The sequence below is a fragment of the Bradysia coprophila genome, assembly GCF_014529535.1.
Source record: "Bradysia coprophila strain Holo2 chromosome X unlocalized genomic scaffold, BU_Bcop_v1 contig_20, whole genome shotgun sequence".
In the NCBI taxonomy this organism is placed as follows: Eukaryota; Metazoa; Arthropoda; class Insecta; order Diptera; family Sciaridae; genus Bradysia; species Bradysia coprophila.
This window is the reverse complement of record NW_023503307.1, coordinates 5810236-5831674: the sequence shown is the minus strand read 5'-3', so window position 1 is coordinate 5831674 and position 21439 is coordinate 5810236. Positions and strand designations below refer to the sequence as shown.

Below are 21439 nucleotides of genomic sequence, written 5' to 3'. Positions count from 1 at the left end.
TTGTATATAAAATGTCCTTTCGACATCACTCCTTCTGCAGTAAAAATACTTATGAAAATCATCTGTTCAGATTTTCATACGTATTTTTTCGCACTAGTGTCTTAAAGTAATTTTGAATTCGTTGTGAATTGCAAAACATTTAGTTCGGGTTTGTATCGAAATTGTTTTGTTTTACGCAATAGATGTATAGTAAAACTCGACAGCGGCTCGTTGTCGTTACGATAAATCGCACATCTCGTGCGTAAAACCATAACATTTCAATACATTTATATCAAAATATCTATTAGGTTAAACCATTCGTGGAACGACATTATACCTTTCGATCTGTATATAAACCTAACCTGACATTTTTTTCTTTGAAATTTGAATCGATAAGATAAATTGCAGGTGTTTCCTCTCATCCTCTCTCTTCCTCTTGCTGATCCACCAATCGATGATTACTATTCCGTTTTTTCCTTTCATTTTTGGGAAAATGTTTTTTCCAGTCCCTTCAGTATATATACTGTTAAAGTACGTTAAACAGATGCCATGCTTTAAAAAATATAGGTAAATGTGTTTGTTATGAATGCACTTTAAGGCGCACATAGAACTGTATAAATGTCTATCTGGAGTTTATTTTGTTTGTTCTTTTGACAATTTTCATACCATTAAGATCTATTGGAATCGGTGGGAGATATTTTTTTGATACAACTGTCAAGAGACATAATCAGTTTTACTGTAATGTAATCAAAATGATTCAAATACTATAGTTACAGCTGAAATAGTCGGTCAACTGATCATTTGAATCCTTGAATTTAATACTAGATTCACTAGGCAATAATTTGAAACTTTTGGAATGGTGCTCTAAGTACGAAACAAGCAGCTTTTGGTCCCAATGACGTCTGTTGTTCCGCTAGAGCCTCTTCACATTTTTTTTAAGTAAAGGAAATGAGATAGTTTTTGGCGTAGCAGGTATCTAGGGTGCTGCGAGTTCAAATAAACGTTCCACAGGTCTATAGTGGTTAGTGGACTATTATTATTATTGCACTAACGGTAGGTAGTGAAGACCTATGCAGTGATTATTTGAAGTTACCGCACCCTAGATACTTGCTGCACCAATAACTGTCCTGTTCCCATAACTTTTTTTTTGTGAAGCAGCTGCCATTTTCAAATAATGTCTATTTATAAGTGATACGACAATAATAATGAGGGGAATCATGGCTAGTATAAAGCTTATTCCGTTGTTGTAACACTATCTGACGAATCTATTACAATTAAGCTCCGTTGGTACTTACATTAGGTAAAAAAAACAATTTGCAAATCGAAAACAGTTTGAATGAAGGAGCTTCAGGCTATAATTATATTTATAGCAATTCAGGTCTGGGTAGATAACAAATAATCATGTTATTTACAATTTTTTTAAAGCTATCCAGCACGTTTTAGCAAACAAAAACAAACCTCAAAGATTAACGAAAATAACGTGATGCGTAGCACACAGACAAGTACAGAAACGTTTTTTTTACCAGTGTAGCAAACCACTCGACCATTGTTTATAAGAAAAATTGGTTCGATCGACTTACTATAATCGATTTTGAGGAAAATATATTAAAAGAATTGAGCTGTGTAAGTACCCGAACAGATAGATAAGGATATTCGTTGTCTCCTTTGGAGCTGCATGCCGAAGTATAATTTTCATATTCGGCAGCAATTGAGCGAGTCTATTTGGCAAAACTAATTTTATTAGAAACATTAAACGAGTGCACACTTTTGTATTACAGTATTTTTTAAACACCTACACTCTTATTAAACACAAAATTAATTTATTTATACTAAGAATGAGACGATATGTCTGTTACTGCACGCAGTACGAATATATTTGACTGGTGATTAAGCAACGTTTTACGTGGGCAATTAAGATACACTGGCAATGTATGAAAGAAGCAAAAAAAATAATAAACAAACAAACGACGCTATAAACTAAAAACTTTGTAGTTTTAATTTTTGCGAGTCAATTTTCTGTAAGAATTTAGTGGTGTTGTATTATGTCGATGTATTGAATGTGGTTTCGTTTATAGCAAGTGTAACGATTTATAAATGACATAAGTGTGTTGGACGACTCTTATCGTTAAAGAATAAAGGGACATTTGAAAGGCCTTTTGAGCCCAATGTCGTAGTCCAATGGCATAGCTGTCCCCAGCAACGTTTCCACAAAGCTTGTACTTTTTTGTAATTTCAGAAAATCATGAAATTGAACCTGCAAACTTGTCAAGCAGTGTTTAATTAAATTAAATTTCTGTTTAAGAACTGACCTCTAAGCCTTCCAACTTTTCATAATAATTAATTCCGATTAAATCTGTTACTTCTTTTGTTGAAAACATCTTTTAGTGCTTGATGGAATACTTACTTAAGTAAATGTTGTAGACGGTTAGTGAGTTGCTAGTGATGCTTGTGAGAGCTACAAGCAAAAGTCTTCGAATTCCACGAAATCCTTTTTCATATGTGCGATGTGATGATATTAACCTTATTTTCTCCTCTCAAAAGGGCATAAAAAATAGTATTTTACAAAACTAGGGATAAAAAGTAGTTTTCGTGTGAATCTTTATTGATCCGAAGCGAAGCCGAGGTCAATAACCACAAGAAAACGAGACTTTTCACCTTTTTATCCTCAGTTGTGTAATGGATTTTACATTCTGATGGCTTCGAAGTGCTTGAAACATGAAAGGAAACATTGCAAATCTGAGATCTCCAGCATAATGGTAGACTACCTTGCTTATTTTGACATAGTAAGTCCCTTTACTTTTGACATTAGGAGTTCTGTACAAGAAGCTGTCACACACACATTTAAATATTTGATTTTTCATTTTATTTTATCAGTTTGTTCTATTGAGAGGGCCCTTGATCTCCAGCAATACATTTCAACTTGTTAACTATTCAGTGCGATTTTTTTATGGAGCAGGATCTAGTGCGATGAGCCAACATTGATTTCAGTTCCCTTATAGTCCCCCTATTCGTAACTAAATAGTTGACGAAATATCCAAAAAATATCTTTTTCGTTTGTAAGAACACCGTTAGTTTTCAATATTTTTTTTTCTTCATTAAAGTCTTCGCGCAAAGTTTTTAAATCGATCTATATGAAGTTGACTACAATAACTTGTTGTGAAAACGATGTGCGATGTATGCGATGACGGCGGTGCCAGACAAACGTTGACAGTACATGTGTGGAGTGTTTGTTTTGGTTTTTGAATCGAGATTGATCATGAACTCAAATGTGGAACAATTACGAAAAGATATCGCGGCACTGCGCCAAGAACTCGACACTAAAGAGAAATTGCTACAGAAAATTCAATTGTCCGAAACGGTAAGCCCAACATTGGTCAATACACCGAAATTTGTTCAAAATATAAATCATTTCTAGACGACCAGCAAGGCCGAACTCAATAAAATTGAAATCGGTCGCTACAGCAGACAGTTAATCCTGCCAGAAATCGGTGTAACCGGCCAACTAAAATTGAAATCTTCTTCGGTCCTTGTTGTCGGTTGCGGTGGGCTTGGGTGTCCAGCTGCTACGTATTTGGTTGGAGCAGGGATCGGTAATTTTCCGGTTATTTTGATAAATCGACGGCCAACTTATATACTGTTGATCGTTTAGGTCACATTGGACTTGTCGATTACGATACCGTTGAACTAAATAATTTACATCGGCAGCTGTTGCACAGTGAAAGAGCCATTGGTGTCATGAAATCAGAATCAGCTAAGAATTCTCTATCGCGGTACAGACACTGCTCTTGTTGAACGAAATGTCTATGTCACTGACATCTTGTCCACAGATTAAATTCAACGGTCAAAATTTCAACTCACAACGTGCCACTGAACAGCGAGAATGCACTGAACATCATCGCTGATTATGACATCGTTCTGGATGCGACTGATAATGTTGCGACTCGTTATCTCCTCAATGATGCTTGCGTTCTCGGTCGAAAACCTCTAGTTTCTGGAAGTGCATTGCAGGTATATTTGTTTGAACAGAGCTCCGTTCCTTAGACAATTTATCAGAACCGATTGCCTTTCAGTTCGAGGGTCAATTGACACTATACAATCACAAATCGGGTCCCTGTTACAGATGCATTTTCCCAACGCCTCCTCCACCGGAAACAGTCACCAATTGCGGAGATGGCGGTGTTATTGGAGCAGTACCGGGTGTAATCGGTACTCTTCAAGCATTGGAAGCCATCAAATTGATTTTATCGTTGGATGGTGTCTTGTCTGGTCGTCTACTCTTATTCGATGGAACCCAGACCTCATTTCGAACAGTAAAACTTCGTGGGAAACGTGAAAATTGTGACATTTGCTCAGACACTCCGAAGATTACCAAGCTCATCGACTACGAACAATTTTGCGGCATGAAAGCGTCCGACAAAGACACCAACTTGAATGTGTTGGACCGTGGTGATCGTATAACTGTTGAACAGTACCGAGCGATTGTGGACGAACAGCTGGAACACATTTTAATCGATGTTCGGAGTTCAAACGAATTCGCTATTTGCAGCCTACCAAATTCGGTCAACATTCCAATCAAAGACATTTTGAGCGACAGAACATTTCCCAGCATAGTGGAGAATTTGAAGTCGAAAGAGAAGTTGCCGAGTATGAAAATTTTGTTGAATGAAAGGGGGGTCGAGTAATATTCATCGGAATTTTGTTTTTCAGTTTTCGTGGTGTGCCGTCGGGGTAACGATTCGCAACTAGCAGTGAAACGGTTTAATGAAATCGTTGAAAATGGAGTTCAAGCTAAAGATCTCGTCGGCGGATTACATTCTTGGGCTGAATCGGTGGATCAATCATTTCCGGTATACTGATGCCGAATGGTGGTTTATATTGTTAGATGTTATAACGGGATGTTGGGGCTGGGTTTTCATTAGCAATAAATATTCCCAATTTGATAAGCTGAAAATTATTTTTTATTAAATGCATGCGTGTCCTATGCGTACGTATATATTACTCATTAGTAGAAAAGGTAGAAAATTACACGAAAAAAATGTAAAACGAAATCAAGTGACAAACGGAATGCTCTGGCACTAAAATATGAAGCAAAATTTACGCGTTCAACTTTTGATCGGCCAATCGGAGACTGTTCAAATTACTCAACAATTTCACTCTCAACTTGGACCAGACCATAAAATCTCCCAAGCCAATGATCTGAGCCGCCTGCAAAGCCGCAGCCTCTGGATAGAGAACGGTGCTACATCCCAAACCGGATGGCACATTCAAACTCGACCAAACGTCCAGGTTCACATTTTCCGGCTTTACTGGTGGACAATTGATGACAGGATACGTCGTATTTCCCGACAATACCGGTCCCAAACCATTCGATCGGCCAGCCACCGCGATAAAGACCAGCTTTTCGTAGTCACTTTCATATTTACGTAGTATTTTCAATGTATCCTGAGTGGCCTTGTGCGCCGATGATATTCTGGTCTGTACATTGACACCCAAATCCCGTAAATGTCCGGCAATTTTTTTGCAGTGTTCCTGGTCCGACGGACTGCCCATGAAAATGACGACCATATGATTGCTTCGGGCCACGATTTGATCCAATTGATCCGAAATCCAAATGAAATTGTTTTTGATCGTCTCCAGATCGGCTTCGACCACAGTGGTCAGATTTCTGTAGACCTGTTTGTCCTTCATCAAACGCTTGTCACCAGACGGCCATAATCTCCATGAATCCGAATCGATTACGTCAGCCACCACAATTTCGCCTAATAGATGGATTTGTGATTTTCGAATTTTTTTCAAATAAATCGAACTAACCGTTCTCTTGTACGCCGAATTCGATTTTCATGTCAATCAATGCACAGTTTCTGGTGGCCCAGGCTTTCTCCAGTACCTCGAAAACTACGATGCTCATGTCTCTCATGATGTCGATTTCAGTTTGACCTGAAATTGTTGTGAATATCATCAGAACTCAGTATTTACGATCAAATCAGGTAAGAGTCACATATTCTCGGGCGGTGTATCAATGTTTTATCGAAAAATATATCGAAATTTGTATAAGAATTATTTTGGGAGAAGAAACACCCTATGGTAAAAGGAAGGACGCACTTGCTTCCAAGGCGCATAGACCAGAAGGGAAGAGGTGCAATATTTAATTAAAATAGGCGCCAATATACTACATTAAGACAGCCACGATGTGAGAGATGAGAGATATGCTAACCTCTAATTCATCGTAAAACTGGTAACTCTGAAGGTTCAACCAACTTTTTCCCGAAGGTCGGATTGGCCATATGGTCATTGCACATCCTATATTCAATATAACTAAAAATTAAAGGCGCAATCACTATATGGCCAGTCCAACAGTGAGGAAAAGCATGGTTGAACCTTCAAAGTAAACAGTTTTAAAATGAGTTAGTTGTTAGTACATCGACTGCGAGCTCACGGCTGTTATTCATGAGGCCGATGTGATATTGCCCACATTGTCATGGTAAAAAAATCATGTTCTGTACAGTTTGTGATGAAGAGTTCGGGTTCGGGGTTCTGTTCTTTAGGAAGAACGAAATTGGTTCAGTGAAGTTGGTAGACAGAACCCAACTTCACTGAACTTTCAAAAAGACGAGGTTCTTGGGTTCGGAAGCCCGGTGGAAAATTGATGTACGTCTAATGACTTAGGCTGAAGTTAAGGTCACGTTTCAATGCTACCAAGAATATTTACTTGACACTCATAGTCTTACGCCCTCAAAGTCATCAATACCTCGATCAAAGGTAGCAAGAGCCTGTTCTTAACTCTTTCGTGTTAACTAAATCCTATAAATCCGCTTCATCCTTCATGTAACAAATTTGTGCACAACAAAATGTATTATTTACCGCTGATAAATACTAACTTGCAACCGAACAATCATTTAGCCAATAAATCGTCTCGATGTCAATGTGTACCAATTACCTCTTAAATTATCATTAGCGCAGTTCAATGAATCGAATACAATAATTGCAAGCAGGTCATTGGCAAACATAATCAGAATCCGAAAATTTATTACAAATTTGTACCCGTTTTAATGGCCTCATATCGTCTGCGACTGAAGCAAAAATAAACAAACAAACAAAAAAAATCATCTCGTGCCCAGAGTGTTTCAAAATATTAATCAATTAATTTTAATGTCATGCAAAGAACTCATTTGAAATTAAATATCGCGCAACATAAACCAATATTGCCATACATTTTCTGTACACTTTTCAGTACGCTGGCTGGATAAGATAATGAAACACTGAGTGTCAATGAAACGGATTTTTTTTTCTTAAAGAAAATCTCGAGAGCTAAGAAATAATTAATACAATTTTAGGCGATAAAAATGTGCCTTTGATGTCTTCATTGTCGCATAACGAAATTTCTGATGTGAATTGCATTGTCATACATTCGGAATAACTAGTAGCAGACATTAGCCCCGTACGAATCTATTGCATATGTAATCTTAGCACGTCCGTAACCCTACTACGTCAATCACCCTATTGTCAGACTCATCACGAAACGTGAAAAATTCATGTTAGTACTCATCTAGGGACCGAAGATTAAAATCTATTGAACAAAGTCCTATTCGGTACCTCTCAAATAAAACAAAAATTAGGAAAATCAGATGAGATCTTCTCGATTTATATGCAAAAAGCACTTTGGGCCTAGCATGTGCTTCAAATTATACGGATTACAAACGACATAACAATCTTAAGAGTCCCTAGTACTTCGTACGGCGCTAAAAAGCAAGAGTTTTGAAAAACAAAACAACAAAAAATTTTTGTTGTGAGTGTGACCTCAATTGATTTTATTTTGATCTGACGCAAATCAAAATACGAAAATATTTTGTTCGTATCAAAAACAAATCGAGCAAAATATTTATGTTTTTCCTGTGCAAGAACCTTCTAGAGAGAGAGTATCATGTGCTCGAAATATTGTTGTTTGCAACTTGCAACACAAAACTAAAGTTAATTAAACGAAAACATCTCAACCAATATCAATATTCGGACTACACAATTAAAATAAAAGACAAAAATTTTCTCTTACCAATTTTCACTCCGTTGAACACAAATCCGGCTGAAACAATTTGTTCGTCACTCCATTGCGGATCGTGGTTAGCATCATCTTTGAAGAATGTCTCATGCTTCGGCGGTGCAAATCGGTATCCTTCTGGTACGCCCTCATTTCGTTTCAAGAATGATCCAGTCGCCAAGCGACGTGTAACCCATTCAATTGGAATCATCTGGCATTTTGTTGAAATGAACGCATTTTCCGAAGCCGTTTTAACATAGGCCGTTTTTACACCTACAAATCGAGAGAATTACTTTCCTGGACGATTAACACATCTTCTAGGACAGTTTTTACCGGCAGCATTCAAAATTCCGAAAACTTTGCCATTTGTTTGATTCGAAATGGCGGCTTTACCAGCAAGATCGTGAGATTTAACGCCATCACCGGCGGTTATACGATCTTTGTTCAACAGAAGGCAATGGCCCGGAAGTGACGGTAAATCAAACACCTGCTTCGTTTTGCCTTCGATAAGCAAGTCGCCCAATTTGTATTCGCCGACTGAAATTACTAAATTTTAGCATCTCTAAATATACTTAGCTGGTGTGGCTCATTGAGACACTCGCTCAACGTCCTTTTCACCAGGTTATGAGTATCCTTTTGCAGACGGAAATATCATTTGTTATTGACAGAGAAGAAAAATTAGCGGCTTATGTGGTCTTATTAGCCGAGAATTATAGCAAAATGACGGTTAAGCTTAGTGAAGTAAATGATTTTGTCAATCTGTTGCATAGTTTGAACGAGTAACAGATTCAATAACAGTACACAGGTGATATTGTTGCCGTCTGTGAAAGGTTATTGAACAAACCTATTTTAGGTATTGGTGCCATTTTGCGGTATCTATAAAAATAAAAAATTAATCTTTAGTACTCGAACTAGAACCAAGAAACTAAAACTTAATTTGATAAATGTAAATCCTAAAGGATGTTACGGTCACTGACCATATTTGTTTGTCTGTTGGTGTAGTAAGAAGGGGTAGTCTACATCTGAGCATGAGTATTCGTTTTTCCAATTTTTCACCAGGGGGTCTAAGTGTCTCCGATATTCCATATCACATTATATCAAAGAAACATGCTACCTAAATTTCCGTCTTGAGTGATGCATACAAAAATTTAGATAAATCGCTACAGAAACTCTGTCACGCACATCTGTTGTTCATTACTTCCCTATGTCGCTATGTCTACGAACTTTGAGAATTAATAGCCGAAATTTCAATATACGCTTTTATTTAGAATCGATCTGATATTTCAAACTTAGTTAATACGTTCAACCGTCGTTAACAGGTTAAAAAATGGTCGAGACATATTTCATCATTTTTTCGGTTCTTTCCAACGTTATAGTTATTACAGTTGTTTATGACGAAATACTAACTTGCATACCAACAGCGAAGAAGCGATTACATAGAATATTAGTGAATTACGTGTATGTGAATTACTTGAGTTGTAGACAAGTTATGAAATTCTAAGGCGATTTATAGTGATAAATTGATAAATGTTTAAGACGATACATGGGACACATAAGGAATGAGGAATTTATTTTTCACCTGTACCTTGACTCAAATCTTCTTATATCCATAGAACCTTAGAGACCCTAGACTAAATAGGTGTAGACCGGCTCTATCACTATTTAGTCTAAGAGATGAACAATATTTCTAATTCATGAAAATTAATTGACTCAAATAATTTGAGTCAATTTTGATCAAAAGAGATTTTATTGTTGATAAATGCAGCCCTATTTAACACCTACTTTAATAGTGAAATTGAGGTCAAGAGGATACAGAATAATGCTTTCCAAAATTGTGAAATTCGGTCAGTGAGTGCGTAGATCCCGTCACTTATCAGTGGATGTAAAAACAACGTGTTGATCTCTGTCACCGAATCAAAATCCAACTGAGCATAAAAAGTGAGTTAAGAAAAAAAACATCATTTGATGAGAGCAAAGACCATCCTCCAAATTCAAATAAAACTAAAAAAAAATAATTCGACAATTCTAATAGAGTACCAGCAACAGCAACTAAAAAATATTCTTTTACGCACTGTAGTTTGTTGCGGCGGGTATTTCCTTATCTGACCGGTAGGTCACATACATCTGTGCTTTGCTGTATATTACATACGATCTCAATTTAAGATTCAAGGTCGAAATGATTGATTTACACCAAATTGAAATAATTCTAAATAATTCCCGCTTGTGACGAAAGTGGACGGCTTGGTCATTTGAATTTACTACAAATTTCATAATAAGAAGCACCAGTTTAATGTTGTCACCAAATATTATATGATCCGTAATGTAAACTATAACGAATACACCGATAACAATAAATTTACCGGTGTGGTAATTGGTCGCGATTCAACAAGATTGAGTAGCTATGTTTTGCGAAATCGTTTTCATTTTTGCGAACTGCAAAATCACCAAATGGAATTTATGACTTACCGATTGACTCAGCTTTTACCAAAAGGAACTGTATTTAAAAAACTTATTTTTAAAATAAAATATCAACAACCATGTGCTGAACGAACTTTTATAACTAGTTGAGCTTCTCTCAACACCTCTTTACTTTTATACTGACAACTTGTTGTAATGAATTCAATACAACGATAACCTTTCCAGGGTTTACAGTATATCTGCGTACGTTGATTGACCAAAAACAACATCCAATCAACGTTTTTTGATTCATTGTAATGGAAAATTCTGACCCGTTTATCAATTCGATTTTTTTTTGTTAAATGTAAAAAGTTCAACAAAAATATTTTTGCTTTGATTTTTTTTCGATTATTTGGTGAAATTATTCGGTGTATAAGAATCTGCACTAGGTAGCTGTACTAAAGGCTCTTTGTTAAGCTTTTACCACGTCATCTTAAAAACTTACTTTGTCGTTTAGTGTGCGACAAAAAATCTACTACTTCATTTGTTAACATCCGCGCTTATATGAGAAAACCTGTAGACTCGCCAAAAAATTTCATTACTTTCAGAAAGCTTTTTTTTCCCTTATGTGGTAAAGTAGTATTACCGTCGATCGTAAAAATGTCATTGTTAGGACAATAAATGCTATTCTGAGTAGGACAGACAAAAAAGTCAACTAAAGCTCTATAGATTCATTGGACGCTCGCATTGAAATAAACTTTTGATGGCATTACCTGCGTTATTTTACTATGGAATAACAATGAATGTTTACGATTGTATTTAAAGATTTTTATTTTTTATTTTTTAATAATTACGTATGCCATCTAGATGTACACGTCGTTTAATTCATTTTGTTTAAATGTTAATTAAACAACCCCAAAATATATGATACTTACCCAAAACCAAAAGTCAGTTCCACCTAAAGTCTATACATCTAAAAATATAAACTTAAAGAAGAAACTGTTTTCTATACGTCTCAATGTGAAGTTTAAGTAGAGTGAATTCTGAGACTATCAAGCCAGCTGTTTAAAACGGCTAAGGCAAAACAATGTCTATGTAATAGTAGATTACATAATTGTGTGGAAAATCGTTGTTTTGAAGAGTGTGGTGTGGAGTTTGGACAATCACACGAGTCAAAACAACGATTTCCGCACAATTATGTAGTTTATTTTACCTCTAAAGTGCGGCGAAAGTGAATTTTTATTTTGCGGGCCCCGTTGGCCATGGGAAATTACTTTTCTTTTATTTTTTATTGAAATGAATGTGTTAATGGGGATCCAACCTGGGGAGTTTATAATATCCATTGCTCATCGGTTTTTTGTGTCTTTTTTGACTAATTTTTGTGGTCTTCATACGCCTATTTTACTAAATAAATACCATACAATTCTCCTAAAAATCTTAAACATTCCTAAAGTTCTTAAAAACTGTGAAAAAATTTAAATTGAGAAATATTTCTTAAAATTCCTAAACACTTAAATTTCTGTAAATTCTACAAAATTCCTATAAATTCATATTCTTCAAATTTCCAGAGATTCCTTAGAATAATTCTCTAAAATAGGATATTACATTGTGTTATGATAATTCTTATTAGAAACGGGAATCTTATCACAATAATATAACATCATCTACAACATCCGTTTGTTCAAAGTGTTTGATACAAAATCTATTACTTCATTCGTTTTAACATTTAAATATTTCGTGGATGAGAAAACACTAGCTAGAGGACATCGTAAATTTAGGCCACTGCATGTTACGTTAACCGATGATTAGCCGCTGATATATTCCACTTTGTAAATCTTTTACTATGAATTCCCATTTTTTTACTCATTTAACACTCTCAACACTCTCAAAAAAGTTCTTATTTGGTATATTCTGATAATGTGAACATACACACAAGGTTCTTTTCAATTCTTTTTTTTTTCTTGTTGTTGTTATTTAATGTATACAGAGACCTCTCATATGGCGACTCTTTTAGTTGAGTTGAGACCATCAATCAGCATAAAAAAAATACACTTCACTTTAGTGTTTGTGAAAATGTCGTTCGACATTCATTGAGAGCGCTATACAAATTATTTTTCGTCTGATACAGATAAAGCACGTGGTGGTAATCAAATAATTTGTTAATCAAATTTCATTTCAATTTCAACATTCGATTGTGAGTTGTGGTTCTTTGCACACTCAAATAAAATATCCTTTTTTGTTGTGTGATTATATTAAAAATTGATTTATTGACACAAAATTAATTGGCAAATTATGAGACGATTTGATTAAAACGTTTTGTGCTGGTTATTTAAATAATAAAAAAAACGACAAGACAATTGTACATAAGAACCAGTTTATAAAACTAATTACTTTGGTGCGTGGATAGTTTTTTTTTCTTAGTTGTTCTTCTTAGTGGCAAATGTAAAGTGTTGGTTAAGTGCTTAAGAATTAACAATTTTTTCGTACGCGCATTTTCATCGACATGTAAGTAAAATTGATAACTATCTCGTTTGGTAGAAGAAATATACTTTTGAGGATCCCTATATTTTGTGGAACAACGGATTTCTTACTCAATATCTAGATATCATCCAAAATCGTTTTTTTTTTCATTTCTTGATTTATAGTCCAAAAAATGTTTTTAGGTCAAATTTTATGAAACCGAAAATGGTTTTGTTTACTTAACAATAGGAAATGATCCTTCAATATTGAGAATCCTTGTTCATTGTTACATGGGTGCTTGCAAAAATGATTTTAAATATATGAGAATAGTTGGTTTTGAGTAACAAACAATTTGGTACAGGTCAGTTTCATTTTTTAAATTGCCATCCTTTTTTACGTATTTGTTTGGTTCCAGAAACTTTTCTTTTTTCAAATTACACTTTCTTGCATCATCATTTTATTGATTCGGAAATTTTTTGTTTAACTTTTTTTTTCTTCGTTGTTCAGCCATGCACATTTAAAGGTACCGCCTTATTATAAATTTCTTATTTTGCTTACTTCTCTCATCTCTCCATATAATCGTTATGGAGAAATGAGGGAAGCTGGAGAAATAAGAAATTTATAATAAGATGGTACTTCTAAATGTGCATGGCTGTACTGCTGGCTTGTGTTCCAGAATCTAGACGTTCTTTTGAAAAGTTAGTGAGACATTTGTGTTACTTGTACATATTATTTCAACATCAGTTCTGATTTTAGAGGATTTTTTTTGCATTTTTTTTCTGTTGACAAAAACGCTTAATTTATGAAGTCCTTACGAAAGGCTCAGCATTTATACTAGCATATACTAGTAGTATTACACAAATTATGTATGTATATAAATGCTGAAGATTCAGCGACTTACATACTTTGGTATGTAGTCTCAAATGAAAATTACCAGAATCAGAAGGGTTATCAAGCTACAGAATTATTTCCGTAGAGTGTTGCAAGTAAAGTTCTCGTAATTCGTGCTTGCTTTTTCAATTGAAATGAACCCAAAAAAAAGTTCCAGGAAGCCGAAAAACTCTTTTTCCTTTAGATGCTACAAAACCGATATAACTACAGCAAAAACAGAATCCTCAAAATTTGTCCCTTGCTGTAGAGGCAACACTTTGTTATTCAAAACATCTTCATAAATAAACAGCAAGATCTGACAAACAAACTTTACTTCGTTTGTTTGTCAGATCTTGGTGTTTAAAATCAATCTCTTTAAAACACTTGGATCAATTGAAGTAATAGATCCGATATAGCTGTTATGCTTGTCGTCTGTGAAAGGTGTTGTTACGTGACAAATCGTGACAAAAGTAATTCACATTCCATTTGGCTAAACAATTGACGAACATTGTTATTGTTACGAGCTTGTTGGCTTCTATTCACAAAGAACGTTCATAACTTTGGGGGAGGCAGAGACACGACGAAACCTTGCTATACGTATATATGTGCGAACTGTTCCTATACATATGCGTATATTAAGAGATGACAATTCTCAAATTCATCTTTTTGAACCTATATAGTATGTTGTGTTATAAATCAATTGAAATTAACATTCAAAAACAACTGCATTTGTTCGTCCTCCTTCAAACGTTTCAAGCGGAATTTAAAATAATTGTTTGCAAAGTGTAATTCGACCCAAGAAAAATGTGTTTGGGCTACAATATAATACCTAAGCTCATTTCAAAAAGTGCTTGTATCAGGTATATTTTCATCAAAGTTCACTCCACTTCAGTGGAAGTGCATAATGTATGAATTTTGCAAGAAATACGCTTGAACATTATTATTTGCTTGATTGGCATTGACGAAATGTTTATAACGACAAAAATAGTTACTTGTTTACCGAGAGAAGACAATAGAAAATTCCAACAAAAGTGAAGTTTTGCGGTTAAAGCGAAGACCACGAATCGTTCGAGTTGGATATACGTATTTTCTTCCAGAGGGTGAACACATCTTTTTTCTACGAAACAAGCACATCATTTTGTTCCATAATTTCTCAAAGCAACAACAAAGGTGATAGTTCGAGACAGAAAATGTCTATTTTTTTCTCTGTTCAAAATGGGAGAAAATAGACGTTTTCTGCCCCGCCCTTTAAAAGGACAAAACGTTATCAAAACGTAATTGTTTATATAACATATCAAACATGAAAAATAATTTTGATATTTGCGGCGGGATTAACCTTATTTTCTCCCCTCAATAGGCCATGAGAAGATTATGTTTTGTTGACGAATGGTTATAAGACATTTATAGTGAGAAAAGTGCAGCATTTTCTCTACCGTGGAAATATAATAGAAATTTGCTCATTTGAACTGTCACTGTTTTCAACAATGGTATGACGAATTGATGGCTTCGTTTCGTGGAGAAAAACCGTTAATCACACCATGTACACATAAAATACGTTGTGTTCACTAAAACCTTGGCTTGGTGGAATTTCCCATTTTCTTCCCCTCGGTAAACAAATAAATATTTCTCGTGACTGTGTAATATGCAAAATCATTGTGCTTTCTAATAGAGAATCATGCACCTTGTACGTCATATTGTACGAATATCGCTTAGATAATCAGTGAATTGGGTTAATGCGTTCTTAGCAGTTATATTGTACGATAATCTCTGTACATTTGTCTTGTTTAGCCATATAAATATCAATTAAAAACCGACAAAAAACATTAAATTGTTTACTAGGATGTTTATCAAATTGACGATTGCAATAAACAAGTATATGGCGAGCTAGATCACAAACATAATTTAATTGCCGTTTTGTTGTTTATATTTTACTTCAAGCTCCAAGACTCTGAAGTACATAATCTATTTTTAAAAAAACTTTTTTTTTCTTCCTTCAAATCAACGAACCAACTTTTTTATTTTGAAGGTCGGATGGGGTTAACATTCTGAATAAATCAAATCAGTGAACTTTTTTCTGTTCAAAAATGCAACGAGAGTTTCATCTGGTATCAGCTAGCCAATCCAATTTTTCCACTGAAAAGGCCGGGATGTTTTCGACGTTACTATCATAATGTTTTCGTAACAAATTCATTTTTTTTTTCTAATTATTTTTGCTATTGTAATGACGCCAAAACAAAATCTTGTTTACTTGAAAATGAAAAAAAAAATGTGAAAGAAATCAACCTATCGGCCTATAGTAACAGCTGTTAACAACCAAGTCATGTGAATGGCTAAAAATATTTACTTAATCGTTGATAGGTGGTTCAAATCGGTGCAGTGAATGTATGTTTGATACTTTGCTTTGACCTGTTGTGCCTTTGCAATTTAGAGATGCCCTTCAGATTCTGCGACTTTGATCACTATCTGTTCTTAGAACAGTACATGCTTAAGTCACGAACCGATAAGAAACGAGAAATTCTTTTGGTTTGGACCTCCTACTGCCCCGCTAGCAAGACGTTATTGGGGCCAATCGATGTGTTTTTTATACTCAGGGCAACGAACCCTATCCAATCCACCAATTGCGAACAATCCAAAAATTTCACACAATCAAATTTGTCGCCTCTGCATCTGCAATCTCGGCTCTAGAACTGGATGATGGCGGAGCAGTCTAGTGCTCAGTTGAAATGCTTTTGAAATGAAAGTAGGACGCACCGCTTCCAGTTTCGGCATAATGAGAAAGAAATCCTCAGTATATCGTAACGAACAACCTCACTCCTCAACATAAAATTGAATTTGAGGATTGAGGTTATTTCGACAAATAATAAGGATTCTATTTATCCGGGTATATATAACAAGGACGCGATGTCTCCGTTGTTACGTACTAGGCTTTCACCATTACAATCCGCGTTTGATCCCCGTGTCGTACAATTCCCTATGGAATTAATTTTTTGATAATATATGTCATCGGTAACGCCCTGATGTTCACTCAAACTTCATAATTTGGACAGTTCCGATGTGTTTTTAGTGGCTGCAAGCTGCAACGATGTACGCACTAAATAACTAGTATGACGTAACTCAAGAAAGAAAAATTTGTGGAAACGTGTCCAGCCTACATTTAGTCGAGAAGCAAATTAAGCACCTAGCTTTCCCCACTATTTGCAGACTTTATTACAGATATTAACAAAAGATACGTACACAACTTTTCATGCAAACGAGAATATGTCCAACATTCGGTCCCAATGCACTGAGTTGATCCTTCCTTATGGAAAAAAGCTTTTTCTATTCATTCCATTGACAAAATCATTCAATAATTTGGGTTGTGAATTATACGCAGTGATTTTAATTTCTCCCTTATTTTTCAGAATGGATACAGTTTGTGAAAAAGAAAATTTGCAAGGAGCCTCTTGCTGTCGTAATGATAAAAACAAAGTCTGTAAGAACGGTGAGTTTATTGTCTGTCGTTTGGAGAAATAAAAATTATCCAAAACTGAAATGCTTCGACTCAATTTCTAGCTAATGAAACGGTGATAAAACAAAAGTCTGGAAAAGAATTATCGGGACTAACACACGAGTGCGGTGTATTTGGTGCATTGGCTTGCGGTGATTGGCCGACAGATGTATGCAGAACTTTCTAAAAAATTCAAGCGATAAACCTCTGACAATTTTCTTTTTGTTTCAAATTCAGCTAGATATAGCTCAGATAGTATGCTTAGGTTTAGTTGCACTTCAACATCGAGGCCAGGAATCGGCAGGCATTGTGACCAGTATGGGAAAATGTGCCAAATCATTTAATGTGCAAAAAGGAATGGGCATGATCAACAACATTTTCAACGATGAATCCATCCGACGGCTGAAGGGCAATTTAGGTATCGGACATACGCGATACTCAACGTCAGCAGCTTCGGAAGAAGTGAATTGTCAGCCATTTGTAGTGCACACGGCTCACGGTGCCATGGCCGTTGCTCATAATGGTCAACTGGTGAATTGTGAGAGTCTTCGTAGAAATGTGAGCAGATTTTTGGCGAACAAATATTTTTTTCCGTTATTAACGTATTTCCTAACATGTAGGTATTACAAGGCGGCGTTGGTCTGTCCACACATAGCGATTCTGAGTTGATCACTCAAGCGTTGTGTCTGAATCCTCCGGAAGGCGAAGTAAGTCATTTTGTGAATTTTGCTTAAAATTTACATTCGAAAAATCGAAAATATTTTTTGTATCAGAATAACGGTCCGGATTGGCCTGCCCGGATAAGACATTTAATGACACTAGCTCCACTGTCATATTCGTTGGTTATAATGATGAAAGACAAAATTTACGGTGTACGTGATCCGTATGGAAATCGTCCGCTTTGTATTGGAAAAATAGTTCCAATTAACTTGGGAAGACGTAAGACAATTAGAAAAGAGCCTGCCTTTGAACACAAAATTTAAACTCAAAATTTAACTTTCAGACACGTCTCAATCTGTACCTGCCGAAGGTTGGGTTATTTCCAGTGAAAGTTGTGGATTCCTGTCGATTGGCGCCCGATACGAAAGAGAGGTGAACTCCTTACAAACATTTAGTGCATTGAACGTTAGGTCACATTTTCTTGCTGTTTCAATTTAGGTCGAACCCGGTGAGATTGTGGAAATAACACGTGATGGTATCCGAACCATTGACATTGTTGAACGGCCCGAGAACAAGAAATTGGCCTTCTGCATCTTTGAGTACGTTTATTTTGCCCGATCTGATTCGATTTTCGAAGGTCAAATGGTTTACTCCGTTCGATTGCAATGCGGAAGACAGCTAGCACGCGAAGCTCTTGTACAAGCCGACATATGCAGTTCAGTTCCGGAATCTGGCACAGCGGCAGCTCATGGTTACGCAAGAGAGGTAAAAATAATCGAAATGTTGTCAACAGCAAATTGTCTCATGGCCCATTCATTCCGTTAGTCTGGTCTACACTTTGCGGAAGTTCTGTGCAAAAATCGATACGTTGGCCGAACATTCATTCAACCATCAACACGACTACGTCAATTGGGCGTAGCTAAGAAGTTTGGTGCTCTATCGGAAAATGTTGAAGGAAAGCGACTCGTCCTAATTGACGATTCAATTGTGAGGGGCAACACAATCGGTCCAATAATTAAACTGCTACGTGATGCTGGCGCACTTGAGGTTCACATTCGTATCGCTAGTCCGCCGTTGTTACATCCGTGCTACATGGGAATCAATATACCAACACGCGGTGAACTAATCGCGAACGAAATGAATCCCGCACAATTGGCTAAACATGTTGGTAAGTTTATACGAGTCAAATGGACGATATTTTGCTTTTAAAGACTAACAAAAGAAAAGATAAGAACTAACGAAATTTTCTGATGCAGGCGCTGACAGTCTTGCCTACTTGAGCGTTGATGGTTTGCGCAGAGCTGTTCGTCATAACATGAAAACAAGTAAACCGAATGAATCTGATCATTGTACGGCCTGTTTGACTGGTGAATATCCTGGTGGTTTACCCGAAGAACTGAGCTGGTAATAGAATCTACATACCATCTACAAAGAGCATTTGGGATCAAACAAAAACAGAGCAAACTAATAAAACTCTAACTATAAAATACGTTAATCTCTTCCATTAGGCTAGTTGTACGATTTTTTTTTAATAATTTTTATATCCTTCCGAAGATCATTAAAATTAACAAATCGTTCGAATGGAAAATAAAAACTTTGCTGGAAAACTGCAATTTTTTTTAAGGAAGTGTCCAGAAAATGTCCTCTGCTGAAACTTCCAAGCCTTTGGTGTGAGAAACATTGAGTTTACCTCGGGGAAAAAGTTGTAAATTGCCTTTCTTTCGGGTAACGTGCGACTATTTCATGGATTACCATTTTTAATCGAGTAAAAATTGGTTCATTTCTTTCAAAACATATCGAAACTTTTACCGATTTTACCATGCGATAGCTCGTTGGAAAGGTCTCGATGAGTTCTAGGAATAATTTAAGACAATTTGACAATTTTAGTTGTGCTGCAGCGCTACAAAAAATGATAAATTTGAAGGAAAATGTCCTCAAATTTTATATAGAAGTGTTCCAATTTCAACAAGGTTTCGACGAGTTCTAGGAAATTGAAAAAAGCGGTAAAAATGGCAAATATGTCGAAAATATTCTAAATTTTCATCTAAAAGGGTTTAGATTTTTGGGCTCGTGAGAAAGACCTGGTCAGGAAATATGGAAATGGATAAAGCTTGATGCGAAGATAAATCGAAACCTTTATTACTTTGGAAAGTTAAAGTGCTAGGGGAAGCGTTACGAAAATATATGGAAATTCGTTCTTGCGCAAACAGGGACGTGCTTTGCTTGTTTTAATTAAGTCAGTGAAAGTCTACAATAAACATTCAAATATAGCACCGGTCGAGGCACCGGTATAAGAATAACCTTTTTTTACTACAAATTCTTTTTGATTAAAGAAGACCTTTCACGTTAACTTCACAGTTCACTTCAAGTTGAAGGAATTATGATTGATAAATTAGGTGTTTTTCTTGGTCCATTACCACAGCTCCAGGGAAAAAAGTTGAAAGTACTTCGAGGGCTACCTTCGCTCTTCAATACAATTTCAATACAACGTTTTTCACAACAAAGGCTTCTGCAGTTTCAACGGAGGAGAGAAACTAACTATTTTCTTGACTGGCATTGTGCAAAATATAAAAAATTATAAGAATGATCAATTAGGGAATTAAATACTGGACCGTTTTTCAATTTACTGGATTCGGTATTGGCAAAAGTTAAAAGTTTCAATACCGGCGATTCCGATATTTTCGGTATTTTTCGGTATTAAAAAATTGGCTTTGTGGGTGCAAGACATAGGCTGGTAGTGACTCGTTGAAGTTTAAAAATAACGATTTTCAGAAGGTCACATAGGTTTGGACTCTGGAGACACAAAGGCGCTATAAAGAGTTTTTGTTACTTGAGTGGTGTTACCTCAAACAATATCCAAAAAAACTACATTTTGAAAACCGTCCACGTAGAGGTTTGCAGTGCTTTCAAAGTTTTTCGCTGGTATATTTGGCTATAGTTGTGAAACTCAGCGACAGCTAAGTCACACTCATGATGATTATGCACAACCAAATTGATTAATTATTAATAGTAAAAAAATTGTTTTTGCTGGTATCACCTTTTAATCAACACCACTGTGGTGTCACCACATTTGCTATGTCTCAGTGCAACAGTGTCGATCTATTGAGTACATTGAGTGAGGTAAGTGAGCTTGTAAAAAATTTGACATTTGGCACAGTAGCGAAAAAATGGAAAGCTTTCAGCAGCATGAGTCGTACTCTATATGGAGTACTGAAACTGTACAGTGTGTCACACACTGTAAAACACTCTAAAAAACATTTCAAACAAAATAGTACTCTATTTGGCAGCTGTCCACTATGATCACTTTTGCTTGAAGTGCGTTACTTTCACAAAACTTTTTTTTAAAGTTACGGTGTTACTAATTCACGCCGTAAGTGTGCATAAAATTTGAATTAAACGATTCGATGAAAAAGTTAACCGAAAAGTACATTTCAACGCTTCCTTGTATGAAAATGACGCTACGTTAGAAAGACCTCCGCACTTTCCAGTTTGAATTTCGACCGCACTTACGACGTGAATACCGGTATTTTTTAATGGAAACCGGTATTCGGTAA

General features: G+C 35.9%; 3 protein-coding genes across 3 annotated transcripts; 2 read left to right on the top strand and 1 right to left on the bottom strand.

The window, feature by feature from the left end:
- The first annotated feature begins 3141 nt into the window (after positions 1-3141).
- LOC119068985 (adenylyltransferase and sulfurtransferase MOCS3) lies at positions 3142-5006 on the top strand. The gene is made up of 6 exons (XM_037172855.1): positions 3142-3337; positions 3395-3569; positions 3629-3749; positions 3807-3987; positions 4050-4623; positions 4687-5006. Exons 1-6 carry the CDS (start codon positions 3194-3196, stop codon positions 4833-4835), a joined length of 1344 nt encoding a protein of 447 aa, XP_037028750.1. The 5' UTR covers positions 3142-3193; the 3' UTR covers positions 4836-5006.
- On the bottom strand, positions 4920-10643 carry LOC119068988 (multifunctional protein ADE2). The gene is made up of 6 exons (XM_037172860.1): positions 10478-10643; positions 8856-8887; positions 8345-8548; positions 8027-8284; positions 5791-5916; positions 4920-5738 (listed from the first exon to the last, which is right to left on the bottom strand). The coding sequence occupies exons 2-6, from the start codon at positions 8875-8877 to the stop codon at positions 5074-5076; spliced, it is 1275 nt and encodes a 424-aa protein (XP_037028755.1). The 5' UTR covers positions 8878-8887; positions 10478-10643; the 3' UTR covers positions 4920-5073.
- Positions 10644-12413: 1770 nt separating this feature from the next.
- On the top strand, positions 12414-19498 carry LOC119068980 (amidophosphoribosyltransferase-like). Its single transcript, XM_037172851.1, has 10 exons — positions 12414-12913; positions 17140-17219; positions 17291-17394; positions 17463-17783; positions 17846-17932; positions 17999-18164; positions 18229-18317; positions 18384-18650; positions 18711-19053; positions 19142-19498. The coding sequence occupies exons 2-10, from the start codon at positions 17141-17143 to the stop codon at positions 19291-19293; spliced, it is 1608 nt and encodes a 535-aa protein (XP_037028746.1). The 5' UTR covers positions 12414-12913; position 17140; the 3' UTR covers positions 19294-19498.
- Positions 19499-21439: the final 1941 nt, after the last annotated feature.

Bases quoted from the DNA above. Each gene is read 5' to 3' on its own strand.
- LOC119068985 (XM_037172855.1), top strand. From the start codon at position 3,194: ATGTGTGGAGTGTTTGTTTTGGTTTTTGAATCGAGATTGATCATGAAC. The intron at 3,338-3,394 runs GTAAGCCCAACA...AATCATTTCTAG, and splicing joins AAATTCAATTGTCCGAAACG to ACGACCAGCAAGGCCGAACT. The intron at 4,624-4,686 runs GTATGAAAATTT...TTTGTTTTTCAG, and splicing joins GTCGAAAGAGAAGTTGCCGA to TTTTCGTGGTGTGCCGTCGG.
- LOC119068988 (XM_037172860.1), bottom strand. From the start codon at position 8,877: ATGGCACCAATACCTAAAATAG. The intron at 5,917-8,026 runs GTAAGAGAAAAT...CAACAATTTCAG, and splicing joins GTTCAACGGAGTGAAAATTG to GTCAAACTGAAATCGACATC. The intron at 5,739-5,790 runs GTTAGTTCGATT...TCCATCTATTAG, and splicing joins ATTCGGCGTACAAGAGAACG to GCGAAATTGTGGTGGCTGAC.
- LOC119068980 (XM_037172851.1), top strand. From the start codon at position 17,141: ATGGATACAGTTTGTGAAAAAGAAAATTTGCAAGGAGCCTCTTGCTGT. The intron at 17,933-17,998 runs GTAAGTCATTTT...TTTTTGTATCAG, and splicing joins TGAATCCTCCGGAAGGCGAA to AATAACGGTCCGGATTGGCC. The intron at 18,651-18,710 runs GTAAAAATAATC...TCATTCCGTTAG, and splicing joins CTCATGGTTACGCAAGAGAG to TCTGGTCTACACTTTGCGGA.